This window comes from Epinephelus fuscoguttatus, linkage group LG18 (genome assembly GCF_011397635.1).
Source record: "Epinephelus fuscoguttatus linkage group LG18, E.fuscoguttatus.final_Chr_v1".
Taxonomy (NCBI): domain Eukaryota; kingdom Metazoa; phylum Chordata; class Actinopteri; order Perciformes; family Serranidae; genus Epinephelus; species Epinephelus fuscoguttatus.
Window position 1 is genome coordinate 1856074 of NC_064769.1, and position 14942 is coordinate 1871015.

A 14942-nucleotide genomic window follows, 5' to 3' on the forward strand; every position below is an offset into this window, starting at 1 on the left:
AACTGAATTGCCTCACATGGGATCAATAAAGTTGTCTGAATATAAATCTGAATCAATAAATAATATTTTAGGGTAGCCTACATGTCCCTAGCTTTTTTTTCTCTTTTTCATTTGAAAAAAGTTGAACACAGGGCTCCAAAAGCTCCAAGTTAGACAGCAAACAAGTTAACTAGCTACAGTAGCTTTAGTATCTTGCTGTTGTTTAGCTAGACCGTTGGTGTACAGTTCACAGCACAGCTAGACTAGACTTGCCAGGCATGCTGCTCACGTGGATGGACCCACACTACCAGCATACTACCTTGCTGCTCACGTCTTCCAAGTTCAACCGATTGTCTGTCAAGCTAAATATTTTCGTCATTTTCGTCAACTGACTTGATGTATGATTTATGTCTGGGTCTGGCTACATAGTTCATTCATTCATTCATCTTCTAACCGCTTCATCCTCTTGAGGGTCGCGGGGGGGCTGGAGCCTATCCCAGCTGACATCGGGCGAGAGGCAGGGTACACCCTGGACAGGTCGCCAGACTATCACAGGGCTCTGGCTACATAGTCTATTGTATAAATACATGGTGTTGATAGTTATAATATCAAGCTAGCGATGCTTATGCTAACTGTCTTATTAACTGTATAACTGCTAACTGTGTATATCCTATAGCCAGTACTCAAGTTGTAAAAAAAAATCAGGGGGGATGGTGGATTTTATCACATGGGGACATAATTTGTGCTGATGACAGCGCAGAGGGTCTGCCATAGCACCACTGCTCTTACATAGTTAGGGTGAAATGCACAAGACAAGTGCAAAATAATTTCTTCTTCTACTTGAGTCAACGAATGATAATAATAATAATCAAAGTCAATTTTGCTTTTAGAATATTTAATTATAGTGTATTTTTCAAAAAAGCAGTTAGTGGTATATGATCAAAACTGGTATCTAAGAGTTAATTTTTAATTGTGATTAATTAAATCATATAAATTAAACAACCCTTTCATGAAAAAAAATGAAAAAGAAACTGGGAAAAATGTTGATCTTTATTGATACAAATACAAATATTGTAGGTTAAAATTTCCAACTTCTGGGCATGGAGTGCAAATTGAAACTTAAAATATAAAAATATATTAAAAATACAAATAATACAAAATACATAGGACCAATTCTATGGCTGCCTACCCCACTCTCCCCTATCTCATAAAGGTTTCCAGAGATTTTCATAATCATGCTTTTTGTTCTTAACATTTCTTACCCTTGCTTGCCCATAGTTATCCTCATGTGTTATGTGAAGAAAACAAGCTCATTATGGTTTTGTTAGAATGACTGAGCAGAAATCTTATGCAAGGCAAGGCAAGTTTATTTGTATAGCACAATTCAACACAAGGTAACTCAAAGTGCTTTACAGAGACATTAAAAGCAACAAGACACAAATTAAAACAACAGTCGACAACAGTCGATTAAAAAGGGACAGTAACATAAAATAAAAACAGGCTCAATACATTGAACAGTCAGGATAAGAAAAGAAGTAGAATAATAAAAGGCATAAATCAGCAGTGTGTAGTTAAAAAGTATGGGCAGTAGAATACAGCAGGTAAGTATTTAATCTAAGAGTACGCTTCAGTAAACAATAGTGTTTTTAGCCCTGATTTAAAGGAGCTGACAGTTTGAGCAGACCTCAGATCTACAGGAAGTTTGTTCCACTGGTGAGGAGCATAATAACTGAATGCTGCCTCACCTTGCTTGGTTCTTGTTCTTGGAACACACAACAAACCTGTTCCAGATGACCTAAGGGGTCTGGATGCTACGTAGGGAACCAGTAGATCAAGCATGTATTTTGGTCCGAGACCATTTAGGGCTTTGTAGACCAGCAGTAAGATTTTAAAATCTATTCTTTGACTCACAGGAAGCCAGTGTAGCGATTTAATGACTGGTGTAATATGGTCCAGTTTCCTGGTGTTTGTAAGGACTCTGGCGGCAGCGTTCTGAATCAGCTGCAGCTGTTTGATTGATTTTTTGTTAAGGCCTGTAAATAAGCCATTGCAATAATCCAACCTACTAAAAATGAATGCATGAATAAGTTTTTCCATGTCTTGTTTAGACAGAAACCCCTTAATTCTAGCTATATTTTTCAGGTGGTAATAGGCAGATTTAGTAATGAACTTTAAATGGCTGTTGAAGTTCAGGTCTGAGTCAATAATAACACCAAGATTTCTGGCTTGATTTGTAGCTGTCAATGACATAGAGCCAAGGTGGGCGCTGATCTTTGCCCTTTCATTTCTAGGGCCAAAAATTAATACCTCTGTCTTTTCTGGATTTAGCTGGAGAAAATTCTGGCACATCCAGTCATTGATTTGATGAATACAGTTACTCAATGAGAGTAAGGGACTATAGTCGTGTGATGACACTGAGATATAGAGTTGTGTGTCGTCGGCATACGTATGATAGGCGATGTTGTGATGTTCCATAATCTGGGCTAGGGGTAGCATGTAGATGTTGAATAGAAGTGGTCCAAGAATGGACCATTGAGGAACCCCACATGTGATTGTAGTTCGCTCAGATTCACGGTTACCATTTGACACAAAAAATCCCTATCTTGTAAGTAAGATTTGAACCATTGTAGCACAGTGCCGGTGAGTTCCACCCACTTTTCCAATCTGCTACGTAGTATATTATGATCAACTGTATCAAATGCAGCACTGAGATCTAGTAATACCAGGACAGAGGATTTGCATGCATCATTATTCTGATGAATATCATTTAAGACTTTGATAAGTACAGTCTCAGTGCTGTGGTGTGGCCGAAATCCAGACTGAAATGTGTTAAAAAGATTGTTTTGCATCATCAAAGTGTGGATTTGCTGAAAGACAACACTTTCAATGATTTTTCCCAAAAATGGCAGATTTGATATTGGCCTATAGTTACTAATTGTTGTGGCGTCCAGATTTGATTTTTTTAGGAGAGGTTTTATTACTGCAGTTTTCAAGGCCTGGGGAAACTGGCCTGCTTTAAGAGAAGTATTTATTATCTGCAGTACATCTGGAGCTATGCAGTTAAAAATGGTTTTAAAAAAGTTTGAAGGCAGAATATCAAGGCAGCATGTTGTGGGCTTTAATTTTGAAACCGTTTCTGTTTGAGTTGTGTAATCTGGGAGGCTAAAATGTCCTGGATTAACCGGAGGACAGGAAGGCACAAGTGTTATCATTCCTGAGCTGGAGCTGCACACTGCCTGTCTTATCTGTAATATTTTGTTTGTGAATAAGGCTGCAAAGTCATTACATGACTTGTTAGACAGTAGTTCAGGAGGGAGTGATCCACTACAGAAAAAAGTGTGCAGGCATTATTACTGTTTCTATTGATAATCTCTGAAAAATATGATTGCCTTGCATTCTTCAGTTCCTGGTTATAGTTGTGAAGACTCTCTTTATAAATGTCGTAACATACCTGGAGTTTGTTTTTTCGCCACCTGCGTTCAGCTTGTCTACATACTCTTTTGTATTCTTTAACCAGTATGGCGTTTCTCCAGGGTGCCTTTTTCCTACCTGACATAACTTTGGTCTTAATTGGGGCGATAGAATCAATAACAGTCATAACATTGGAACTAAAACTGCTTACAAGGTCATCAACTAGAGCTGAGGGCAGGGTTTGTGATGGTGTAAAACCCTGGGTGAATAATGTACAGGTGTTATCATTTATGTAACGCTTTCTGATCACCTCTGCTTCACTTTTCATAGGATTAGCAAGGGTGGTCATTTTGAATGAAACACAGTAATGGTCAGATAAAGCGACATCGTTCACCACAACCTCAGACATATTAAGACCTTTGGAGATAATTAGATCTAATATGTGTCCTTTGTTATGTGTTGGTTCTGTGACATGCTGAGAAAGCCCAAAGTTATCCAGAATATTTAACAGTTCCTTAGCACACCCATCTGTAAGATTATCAACATGAATGTTAAAATCTCCCACTAAAACAACACAGTCAAAATCCATGCACACAATAGACAGCAATTTGGCAAACTCATCAAAAAACCTTGTATCATATTTGGGGGGTCTGTAGATGGTCACTAAAATTGCTCAACAGGGGGATTTTAACTGAGTGGCAACATATTCAAAGGAGTCAAATTGACACAAACATTTGCTTACACTGGAAGCTGTCCTTGAACAGAGTGGCAACTCCGCCTCCTCTCTTATGTATTCTTGCTTCACTAAAGAAACTAAAATTTGGAGGGGCTGTCTCAATTAAAACTGCTGCACTATTTTCCTGACCTAGCCAAGTTTCAGTTAAAAACATAAAATCAAGTTTGTGCTTGTTAATAAAATCATTGATTAAGAAGGATTTGCCAGCCAGAGACCTGATATTTAGAAGTGCTAGCTGTGAAACGTTATGTGGCATAAGTTTAGAGACAGACTGTGTTTGACATGAGATACATATCAGATTTGATGGGTTGACTGTCCTTGATTTTCTGCAGTTCTTTTTATTTTCGCCATGCTGTCGGCTGAGTGAAATTGCCGGCATAAGGGGGAAAGCGGCATGGTGACTGTCCTATCTCTTCTTTTCTTGACATTCTTGCTGGGACAGAGACAATCTCTGCAGGTTTCTTGTAATGTGGAGGACAGAGCCACAGACCGTGACGTCATCATCATGGGAGGCGGTTGTTGTTCTTGGAGCAGTAACTGTCTGTCTGCTCCCTGTGTGCTGACCTTCCTGCTTATCAGTGCATATATGTTCTGATAGGATGACTCAATGGTGTGACGTATGTTGCAGCCAAGATGTCTGGAGCCAAGGTTGTTTGGGTGAATCCCGTCTGACATGAAGCAGCTTTTTATGTTCCAAAAAATAGTAAAATTGTCAATAAATCCAACCTGTTGCTCGAGGCAGGCTGATGACAGCCAGGTGCTTAAGCCAAGGAGTCTGCTGAAGGACTCGCAACCTCTGCCGAGTGTTGGGATAGGTCCAGAGATGAAAGACACTCCTGAGTGAAGTTTTTTAAGTGTTTCCAATAAAAACAAAAAGTCTTTCTTTAGGGTCTCAGACCCAGATTTATTCATGAGGATATCAGATGAGCCAGCATGAATAACAATCTTCTTAATATGTGGCAGTGTAGACATAATGTCTGGTAGCATAGCTGCCATCTCTGACTGATGTGTTATTCACAGTTAGATTTTCAGTCCTGGCCATTTCCACCTGCCTCGTTATAAAATCCCCAATCAGAATAGTGTCTATCCTCTTAGCTTTGTTTTTGGCAGAATGCTCTCTGGCTCTTGGCCTGGCACTGGCTTGTGACCCGTTAACTTTGTTTTTGCTCAGTTTCATAGTCTCACCTTTATGAATTAAGGGACTCTGTTTCCTCTGTTGCCGCTCTGTTTCCGTGGTGTGTGCAAGGGGGGACACAGAGCTGTCCGCGCAGGGAGGCTGCCAGCTATTAGCTGGGAGGGGAGCTGCCGGGAGGGGAGCTGCCAGCAGAGGATGACTCCCGGACTGGGGAGACGTGGGACGGGCTGCATCATCCTTGTGCTCATCGGAGTCCGGTGCTTCGACCCGCGATGACAGAGGCTCAAATCTGTTGGAAAGGCTGAGATGGGATGAGAGACCGATGCCGAGCGAGGTCCTTTTTTTGCTCCGTAACACCACCTCCGACCATTGCGGCTTATGACGGGGCATTGAACTGCTGGGCTGCGGAGGAGAGGAGGTAGGATCCCAGGCTACTGTGTCCTGAAGAGCAACTTTTAACGAGGCGATCTGTAGAGACTGCTTGTGAGCCACATCCAGGGTGTTTGTCAGCAGCTCAGACTGGGACTTGAGTTCCGCTGACAGCCTTCGGATGTCTTCCTTGAGGTTGGCAATGATCCTGTTTTTCTTAACAAGTTGCTGGTTTTCATCAGGAGGGCTGGATGTAGCCATTAGCTTAGCAAACCAAGCTAAGTTGCTACAGGTTGCTTCACAAGTCGGCTCCACTCAGGCTTGCACTGTGCCTCAGCCCTGCTCACACAGTACTAAAGTTGTGAAAAAGTGGTGAAAATATGGCAGTAGTCCTCTGTATCTCTCACAAATTAAGGTCCCAATGCTATAAGTATCCAGGATTTACTTTCTGTAGCTTTTAGCAAGGAAAAACAAGAATGAAAGCAAAAGAATGTAAGCAAAGCGGAGCGCAAGCAGCAGAGCGTCTGCACTGTAGGAAAGCTGGAAGCAGGAAGCACACGACATTACTCTTCCAGTTGATTTTTAAGAAAACTACATATTTTCTTGAAAATGCCCAACATTCAAGTGTGGATTTAAAAAAAAGAAACACTGAAAAATAGTTTTGGGACTGAAAATAATTTCTCACCTTCCTTTTAATATCACTGTTTAAACCCTTTGGGCCCTAGGCCTTTTTGGGGTATTTTTACTGCCTTTACTTTTACGCTCATATCACAGTCATTATAAAGGCTACATACACATGCTATGTCTTGTTTTTTTCAGGACAATCTGGGCTAACCAGATTTGCCATCATTCCATGTCCTTCTATGTGCCTGTATTTTATAGTAATTTTTATATCAATGAAAAAAAAAATCTGTGTTACTAAATTCTTACATTTTTACATATATCTCACCATAGCAAGTTGGAAGTTGACATATTCTGCCATATATGAAGAGGGGAGACTCTCTGAAATCTGGCAATATAAGAACCATGATGGTGGGACATTCTGTCACTTCACAGCTGTTCAAAACATGTGGTTTGTGCCAGGTGGACATGATTGCCAGTAGTTTTTCATTATTGCAAGAAATTCCATTGACTCATTCACAAGTCAAAAAATTTGAAAGAAACATGCAATATTTACATCTAAGATAATAGAAAAATAGTAATAATATTATTCCTCACTATATGAAGTGACTGATAACAAGATCTGTATAATGGATTGTAAAGAAATTCGTCAGGTTTTTATTTTGTAGACAATTGATCTGTATTTTTAGATGATGTGTGTGGTATCATTGGAAAGCTCCTGTCCTGTGCTTTCATGTGATACGTGTGGCATTTCTGTGCGACCCTGCATTCGTGAGTAATACATCCAAGAGTAATGTGTGTGCAAAGCTGTATGAAAGCTTTGTTAAACATCATTTTAGTGTAATTTTATCATTTTTTTTGCTGTGAAAACATTGGACTACCGACAAGTCGGTCTTGTCGAAAAGCTGCGGTTCCGCTGTTTCACTTGATATGAGTGGCTTCTTGCTACGACGCACGGTTGCGGAGAAAATCCATAGAGAAGAACATTTGTGAATTTGGATACACTATACGTTGTTCGGGCGCCCTCTATAGGGCACAGGCATAACATCCACGGCACAGCTAAAAATATCTTTGCATGCGTGCCCTCGCCCACAGTATTTTACTCGATATGTGTGAAACCAAAGGTAAAACTAAATCTTGAAATAGCAGTAATACCACATTCATTCAAAAAATGACACAAGGGATGGAAAGGGGGGATGGCAGTTTTAGAAGGGGGATTATTTTGACCGTTTTTATTTCAAGGGGGATGCCCTTGATCACCCCTCAACTCGAATACTGCCTATAGCCCAAGCCTGAATACTTTGCTATACCAAATTGTGAGAAAACAAGCGCAAATTTGCAATAGCTGTGACCAAATTTGCTATCATCACGCCATTAATGGATGAATCATGGTTGTTCTTTTTGGCATAGTTACTTGTGGTCTCTAATTGCAGCATGTAAATTTTGAGCATTTTTGGTCAAGGACTTTTTATTCACAAAAAGAACTGAATCAGTTAGTATAGTCCCACCTATGGACGAATTGTGGGCATTCTTTCTGGTATAGTTACTCATGGTCTCTAGCTGCTTTTTGAGTTATTCATGGAAAGCTTTGTGGACTGACCAACCAACCTACCGACTGACAGACAGAGTGACCTATAGAGCTGCGGGTCGCTGCTAAAAAGAAAAAAGAAAAAAAAGTACTTCCTGTATTTGAAAATACAAAACACATGTATTTTATTTTGATAAAGGATGCCGCTCCCATCAGGGCAACCAATGAACAACTGGAGAGGTGGCTGACTACAGTTGACAAGTCAGGTCTTCCGGGGAAATTCAAGGCGTGGTTATACCAGAATGGTGCCCTGCCTAGGATACTGTGGCCATTGCTGGTATACGAATTTCCAATCTCCACTGTGGAAGGACTTGAGAGGAGGGTCAGCAGCCACCTGCAATGTTGGCTGGGCTTACCTTGAAGTCTAAGCAGCATCGCCCTCTATGGCAACAAGAACAAGCTGACGCTCCCCATCAACAGCCTTACTGAGGAGTTCATGGTTACCAGAGCGCTCCAGTACAGGGAATCCAAGGACCGGAAAGTATCTCAAGCTGGCATCAAGGTGAGGACTGGCAGAAAGTGGAGGGCACAGGAGGCTGTGGACCAGGCAGAATCACGGCTGCGTCACAGAGAGCTCGTGGGAACTGAGGCGACCGGCAGTGCAGGCCTGGGAACCATTCCAACAAGTCAATACAACAAGCTTGAGGGCAAGGAAAGGCGGGACCTGGTCCAACGCGAAGTGAGGGCTGGGGTCGAGGAGCAGCATGCAAGCCAGACAGTGGGATTGAGACAACCGGGCGCATGGACCAGATGGGAAGAAGCCATGGATAGGAAGATCTCATGGCCTGAGTTGTGGAGGGCGGAACCCTACTGCACCAGATTCCTCATTCAGTCTGTCTCTGATGTCCTGCCCAGGCCATCGAACCTCTTCTGTTGGGGCAAGGTCAATACTCCAGCATGTCCCTTGTACCAAGGAAGAGGAACTCTGGAGCACATCCTCAGCAGCTGTCCTAAAGCACTTGGAGATGGCCGCTATCGCTGGCGCCATGACCAGGTGCTGAAGGCGGTTGCTGAGTCCATCAACACTGCCATCAACCAGAACAAGCGCTTGCAACCACCAAGGCGTGAAATCTCATTCGTGTGAGCCGGAGAACAACAACCTTCCCAACCGAAAGCCCAAACAGGCCTCCTGGGAACAGCGAAGGACTGGCAGCTCAGGGTGGACCTGGGAAAGCAACTTAGATTCCCTGAAAACATTGTGGAAATCAGCCTTAGACCAGACATCGTCCTGCTCTCAGAGAAATCCAAGCAGGTTCTCTCGTTGGAGCTAATGGTGCCCTGGGAAGAGAGGATGGAGGAAGCCAGTGAGAGGAAGAGGGAGAAATATTTCTCTGACCTCTTTGTGTTTCCACCATTTTCTCCTCTGCTTAAGAAATCCTTAAGCCTCTCCTAACAGTTTTTCACCTTATATTACCTTATAAACATTTATCTTTACCAGACTCTGGTCTTGACTTTTAGGGGGAATTCTTAGAAAACGCTATGGAATTTTTGTAGAATTTTGTCACCAGGAGCAACTCTTTGTACTAGGAAGCATTGTGAATATGGCCCCAGAGTTTCTACTGTGCTGAAAGGGTGTGGCACTTTCACCACATACCTTATACCAGCCTGGCTGGTAAGTGAAACCCTGCCTACGTGACTACAAAGAGTAATGTTAATGATATTTCCTGCAAGACTGTTGTAATTAAGTTTATTTCATTCACAACCCGTTGCGTTGTTCAGTGGACTGTCGGTGATGTGTGACTGTTAAATGTGCAGCTGCTCATGTCCAGAACCACACGTGTTGATATAACACCACGCATGCACGCACGCACGCACACACACACACACATTTGCCCATCATTAATTGTCCTGCATGTCATGTGAGTGGAATAATGTTTAATAGCCTGTAGGTAATATTAATTATTAATATTAATATTAATTAATATTATTACTTTCATTAATGCTGTTGTAAGCTACTGTCATTACCGTCTGTCCTGCATCTCTCTCTCTATCTCTCTTTCTGTCTCATTGTGTCATACGGATTACTGTTAATTTATCATGTTGATCTGTTCTGTACGACATCTATTGCACGTCTGTCCGTCCTGGAAGAGGGATCCCTCCTCAGTTGCTCTTCCTGAGGTTTCTACCGTTTTTTTCCCCATTTAAGGGTTTTTTTGAGGAGTTTTCCTGATCTGCTGTGAGGGTCCTAAGGGATGTCATTTGCTGTAAAGCCCTGTAAGGCAAATTGTGATTTGTGATATTGGGCTTTATATATAAAACTGATTGATTGAGGCAGACTGACTGGTCTGATATGTCTTATTCACTCAGCAGCTGACTTGTTGAATGATGGTGAGTGGATTTAATAATTGTGATAACAATGATGATGATGATAATAATAATGATAATGATGCTCATCACAGTGACGGTGGCAGGGCTACAGACCATTCTATAATTGCGACAAACTTTGGCAAATGACTCAGTAACAATAGTAATACATGCAAAAGTGTGTGACCAAAGTCATGATGGGGGTTACGGCTTTGATCAGCGAATATAATGGGACTTGGGATGTACGCCAAACGCTGGCTCCGTTATGCAGCAGATCCAGCTGTGGTGCCGTCACCAGAATAGGACGTTGCTTTACGTGACGCTTCAGAGTAAGGCAGTCATGTCTCTTAATCAGCAATCCTCGCTCCTCACTCCTAACTCCTGACTCCTTGCACGTTTTCCTAAGCGGGAGGGACTAAACAGTTAGATAAGGTGGCTAGATAAGGTGGTTAGCAGTAATTTTAAGAGACTTGGGATGCAGCCTTTATATTTAGCTAATATGCAAATTCACACTGCCGGTCACCGGAAGTACCAAAATGTAATATCTCACATTTTTCACGTCACTATATCACCGTTTAGACTAATCTGATGTTTGTAAAGTCTATAAACACAATGATTGAATGGTTATCATAGATTAGCGGGGCTAACCGTTAGCTGTTAGCCCCGTTAGTGGTGTCTGTAATGACTCATTGAAAAAAATATTTTTTTCCAGCGGATGTCTTAGTTACAACATGATTGAGCTAACTGGAGTAGTTTCATGCCGTATCCAACAGCGGGAGGCTTTCAACAGATGACGTCCTGATGTTAGCTTTGCTTCTGCTGTTAGCTGACCCTGTAAGCTGCGGCCACTGATGCTTTCTAGACATCGTGATTTTCCGAAAACTGAATAAATACCACACATAGCAACACAAAACTGCTAGCTCAATCATGTTGTAACTAAGACATCTGCTGGAAAAAAATATTTTTCATGGAGTTTCATGGATTTGTTAACAACAAGGCAATTCCCTCCCAAGGGACACTAACAACTCAAAGTACACGTCAAATAAAATTTCTCCAAACATGTTTTTTGTTATTTTAGGTAGTTATTATCATGCTAATGTATGTTCAAGTGTTCATTTCCCCCGATGATACTATGAACACAGTCTGACCGTTTTGAGATTTTATTTTGGTACTTCCGGTGACCGGCAGTGTGAATTTGCATATTAGCTAAATATTTAGTTTCACCCAGAACATTTAGATTTAACATTTAACATTTAGATTTAACATTTAGATTTAGATTTAATATTTAGCATTTAGATTTAACATTTAGATTTAGATTTAATATTTAGATTTAACATTTAGATTTAGCATTTAGATTTAATATTTAGATTTAGATTTCACATTTAGATTTATTATTTAGATTTAACATTTAACATTTAGGTGCCACATTTAGTATTTAGATTTAACTATTTGATATATTTCTAAGTTAACAAATATTGCTGTAAATGTGGTAAAAGGTGACGTTAAAAAACACTTTTTTAAACATTGTTTGAAGCTAAATGTGGCAAAATGTTGATGTTATTTTCAGTGTGAGCCACTTTACAAACGGCACCCCATACAACAGCCCCATCACCTCCTTACTCTAAACTTCCGGTGTATTCAAACTACTGTTTATTTTGGCTATAAAACTACTAACTTATTTTCACAGTAATTAGTAGCTAGTTCCTAAAATGGACAGGCAGAGTGCTTGCTGTAGCTCTGGTTGAGGGTGAGAGGCTGTCAGTAAAGTTTGTTGGGCACCAGGAAACGGAGAACTGTGTGGGTACATGAGGCCCTAAAAAAGAGGGTGGATCATGGGGAGTACCACCAGTTGGTCCAGGAGCTTCGCCTCCATGATGGCCATTCCAAGTACTGCACTTACATGCTTCCATCCCTGCTGTGTTCTGTTGAGAAGGTGGTAACTGTGATTTGTAAAGTCGTATAGCTCTGGGTATCCAGCAACCACAACCTCCATTGTTTACCAACTGTTTACTTTAAAATCATCTGACTGGACAACGGGAAAAAAGTAAAGATGATGTGAGGTGTTTTTCCGCCCTGAGTTGAAGTTTTTCAAGCCAGCAAAAAGCTTCATTCTCATTAAAAACAATTGCAAAACCCTGCCTCGAGCTGCTAAAACACTTTGTGTGATCAGGGCCTTGTAGTGTAGTCATCCTTAAGTCATGGAAAGTATGGAGAGAAGCATTAAGCAACATCTATAGTAACACTTTTAACATGCATATGGCATGTGAGTGATGCATTAAGATGGACTTGAAAATATTCCAAAATCACCTTTTAAAGGGTACCCTGTAGATTATTTCTGTAACCAGTTACACTGACATTTAATTTCTCACTTAAGTGCATTGTATCTGTGTGTACAGCAAATGAACTTCTCTATGGTGCACCAGTATGGCGAGTATGGTTCCAGGCAAACACACTTGGAGTTCTTTGTATAAATGTGTGTTACTGTAACAAAGCATTTACTCCCTTAAAAAACATTCATGAAGCTGGTTTATTGAGTATTACCATTGTTTACTGACATGTTAAACTAGCTTGCAGTTTTTTTGTTTTTTTTTTTACCTGCCTTCTGCTGAAGCACTACTTCATTTCTTGGTGCGATACTGCCACCAACTGTCCATCAGTGGAACAACCTGAACCGTCAGAAGGAATGTGTTTAGTGCGTCCTGTGTCTTTATCTGAACACAGGTGCACAGCACTACAAGTGGCAAAAAATACCACAGTGTAGCTTTAAGACTGACTGACATTTGTGGGTACATTGGCTTTATTGACAGGTATCTCCATCTACTGCATTTAGCTATGGTACTTGCTTGATGAACCTCAGCTCTACAACAGTGCCTGAAAGTGAATTCTGTGGCTTCAAAATGGTGGTATGGTTTAAACCCAAACTCAGAGTCACACAGAAGGGATACCTTGTTGCTGCTGCTGTCCCTTTAAAAAGCTTAATAAAGCTTTCATATGCAGTGTCATTTTGTTAAAAATCCTAACAATGTGCCATGGTCACACCCTTCTGAATCACACTGAACAATGTTAATGCACTCGGCTGCCAGTTAAGCAGGTCCACCAAGCTAAAACTAATGCAGTCTGATCCCTTCATGAAGGGTAGAATGTTCAGTTTTTGTTGACTGTGAGGTGTTGATATATAGAGAGGTGTTTCTCTTATTTTGTCCATCACATTTCCATAAACAAGGGTAGACTAAATAACAAACACCTGTCAGCACAACGTAATACAGGGATTTAGTTTAGGCTAGGTGGACTTAATAAACTGGCCTATAACTGGGGGTAGATATTGATTTGATTTGTTATCCGGATTCAAGCCAGAAGAGTATTGGTCTGAATTTAAAATCCAGCCTGGGTAATTTCATTTCTGTATCATCATTTCATTTCCTGAATATAAATGTATAGTACATTAAAAATGTAAATGTTTTGGGAGGGCAGCAGTAGTTCAGTTCATTGGCTGACTTGGCTTAGGAACCAGAGGGACACCGTTTCAGATCCCCCTTACAGATCAAGTATGGAGTGTGGACCAGCAGCTGGAGAGGTAATAGTTAACCTCCTGGGCACTGCTGATGTGCTCCTGGGCAAGGCACTGAACCCCTCAACTGCTGTACGAGCTCTGTACTACAGCCTGTCCTTAGTTGCATGTGTGTGGTGAGTAAAAAGAGGGATAAGTGGAAGCTACATTTCAACTGCCATTTTCTCAGAGAATTGTATAGACTGACAAATAAAATTAATTAAAACTGAATAAAAATGTCCGTGTTGTTATGTCAAATCTGGTAAAAACTGAGGCCAGGAGCAAAGATGTAGCATGTAGCTTTGTTTTGTTTGTTGGGTGTACATAACCAACTTATTGAAGCTGTACAAATCCATCCTGGAGGACGGCGCTTCTATTCAGAGATGAACAAACATCAACTGACGGCAGCCAAAACTCTGTCCCACAATTCTTCAAAGACTTTTTCTTTTAGTAGAAAAAGAATATTTAGTTTGCTTTTGCTCGCGGACTCTCATTGCCCATGGAGTTTCAGAGGCATCCACCTTGTTCAACTGAAGCAGACACACGTCTACCTGCTGTTTCCTTTCCGTCTTCTTTGACTTGACTTTCCTATCAGTCTCCTCTTATGTTTAGACTAATGCTGTCTGTTTATGAGTATGTGTGTAGATCCATCTGTGCATATACAGATAGACAGGTGGCTGAGCAGCTTAGGTCTGTCTATTGGCCAGTCTTCTTCTCCTTCTGAAAACTGAAGCTGGTCCGACGGCTCAGTTTCCGTTGCTTCTGGGCAAAGTAATCAGCCCGGGAGGTGCTGGCCCGAGACTCCAGGATATAGTTCACCTGAAAATAACATCGTTGAAAAACCTGTTTCATTCATGGTATGTTTAAAAAACATTACAGCTTTATCTCAGACATTCACAGACCTTTACAATAAATACAATGAAATAAAGACAAAAAGGTCAAAAGGCATCATCAGATCTCAGACACTTACCAATGCAGTGGCGGTCAAACAGTTTCAATAATATGCTCCCTTGGAAATATATTTTGAGCCAAGTCCCCCCTGACCAGAGCAAATTTGTTTTTGGTAGAAACACACAGTGAACAAATGTGTATGTGCCTGCGTTTGTTGTGGCAGTTAACAGAATCAGAATCAGAAATACTTTATAGATCCTCATGGGTAAACTGTTTAAAGCAGTTAATGATTGCATTGAAAGTAAGAATACTGAATATTTTTTACTGAAATTAAATAACCATTTAACTAGAATTATTGCCC

At 40.9% G+C, this 14942-nt stretch overlaps 1 protein-coding gene across 3 annotated transcripts in view; it reads right to left on the reverse strand.

Moving 5' to 3' along the window:
• Positions 1 to 1020: 1020 nt before the first annotated feature.
• The window catches only part of mapkap1 (MAPK associated protein 1), a 114660-nt gene continuing 100738 nt past the window's right edge, over positions 1021 to 14942 (reverse strand). For 2 of the 3 annotated variants that reach the window (XM_049604060.1, XM_049604059.1), the window contains exon 12: positions 1021 to 14509. In XM_049604060.1, coding sequence (XP_049460017.1) covers positions 14387 to 14509 — 123 coding nt within the window. In that variant the 3' untranslated portion in view covers positions 1021 to 14386. The remainder of the gene's footprint in view (positions 14510 to 14942) is intronic. The other variant, XR_007451702.1, reaches the window with a different exon arrangement.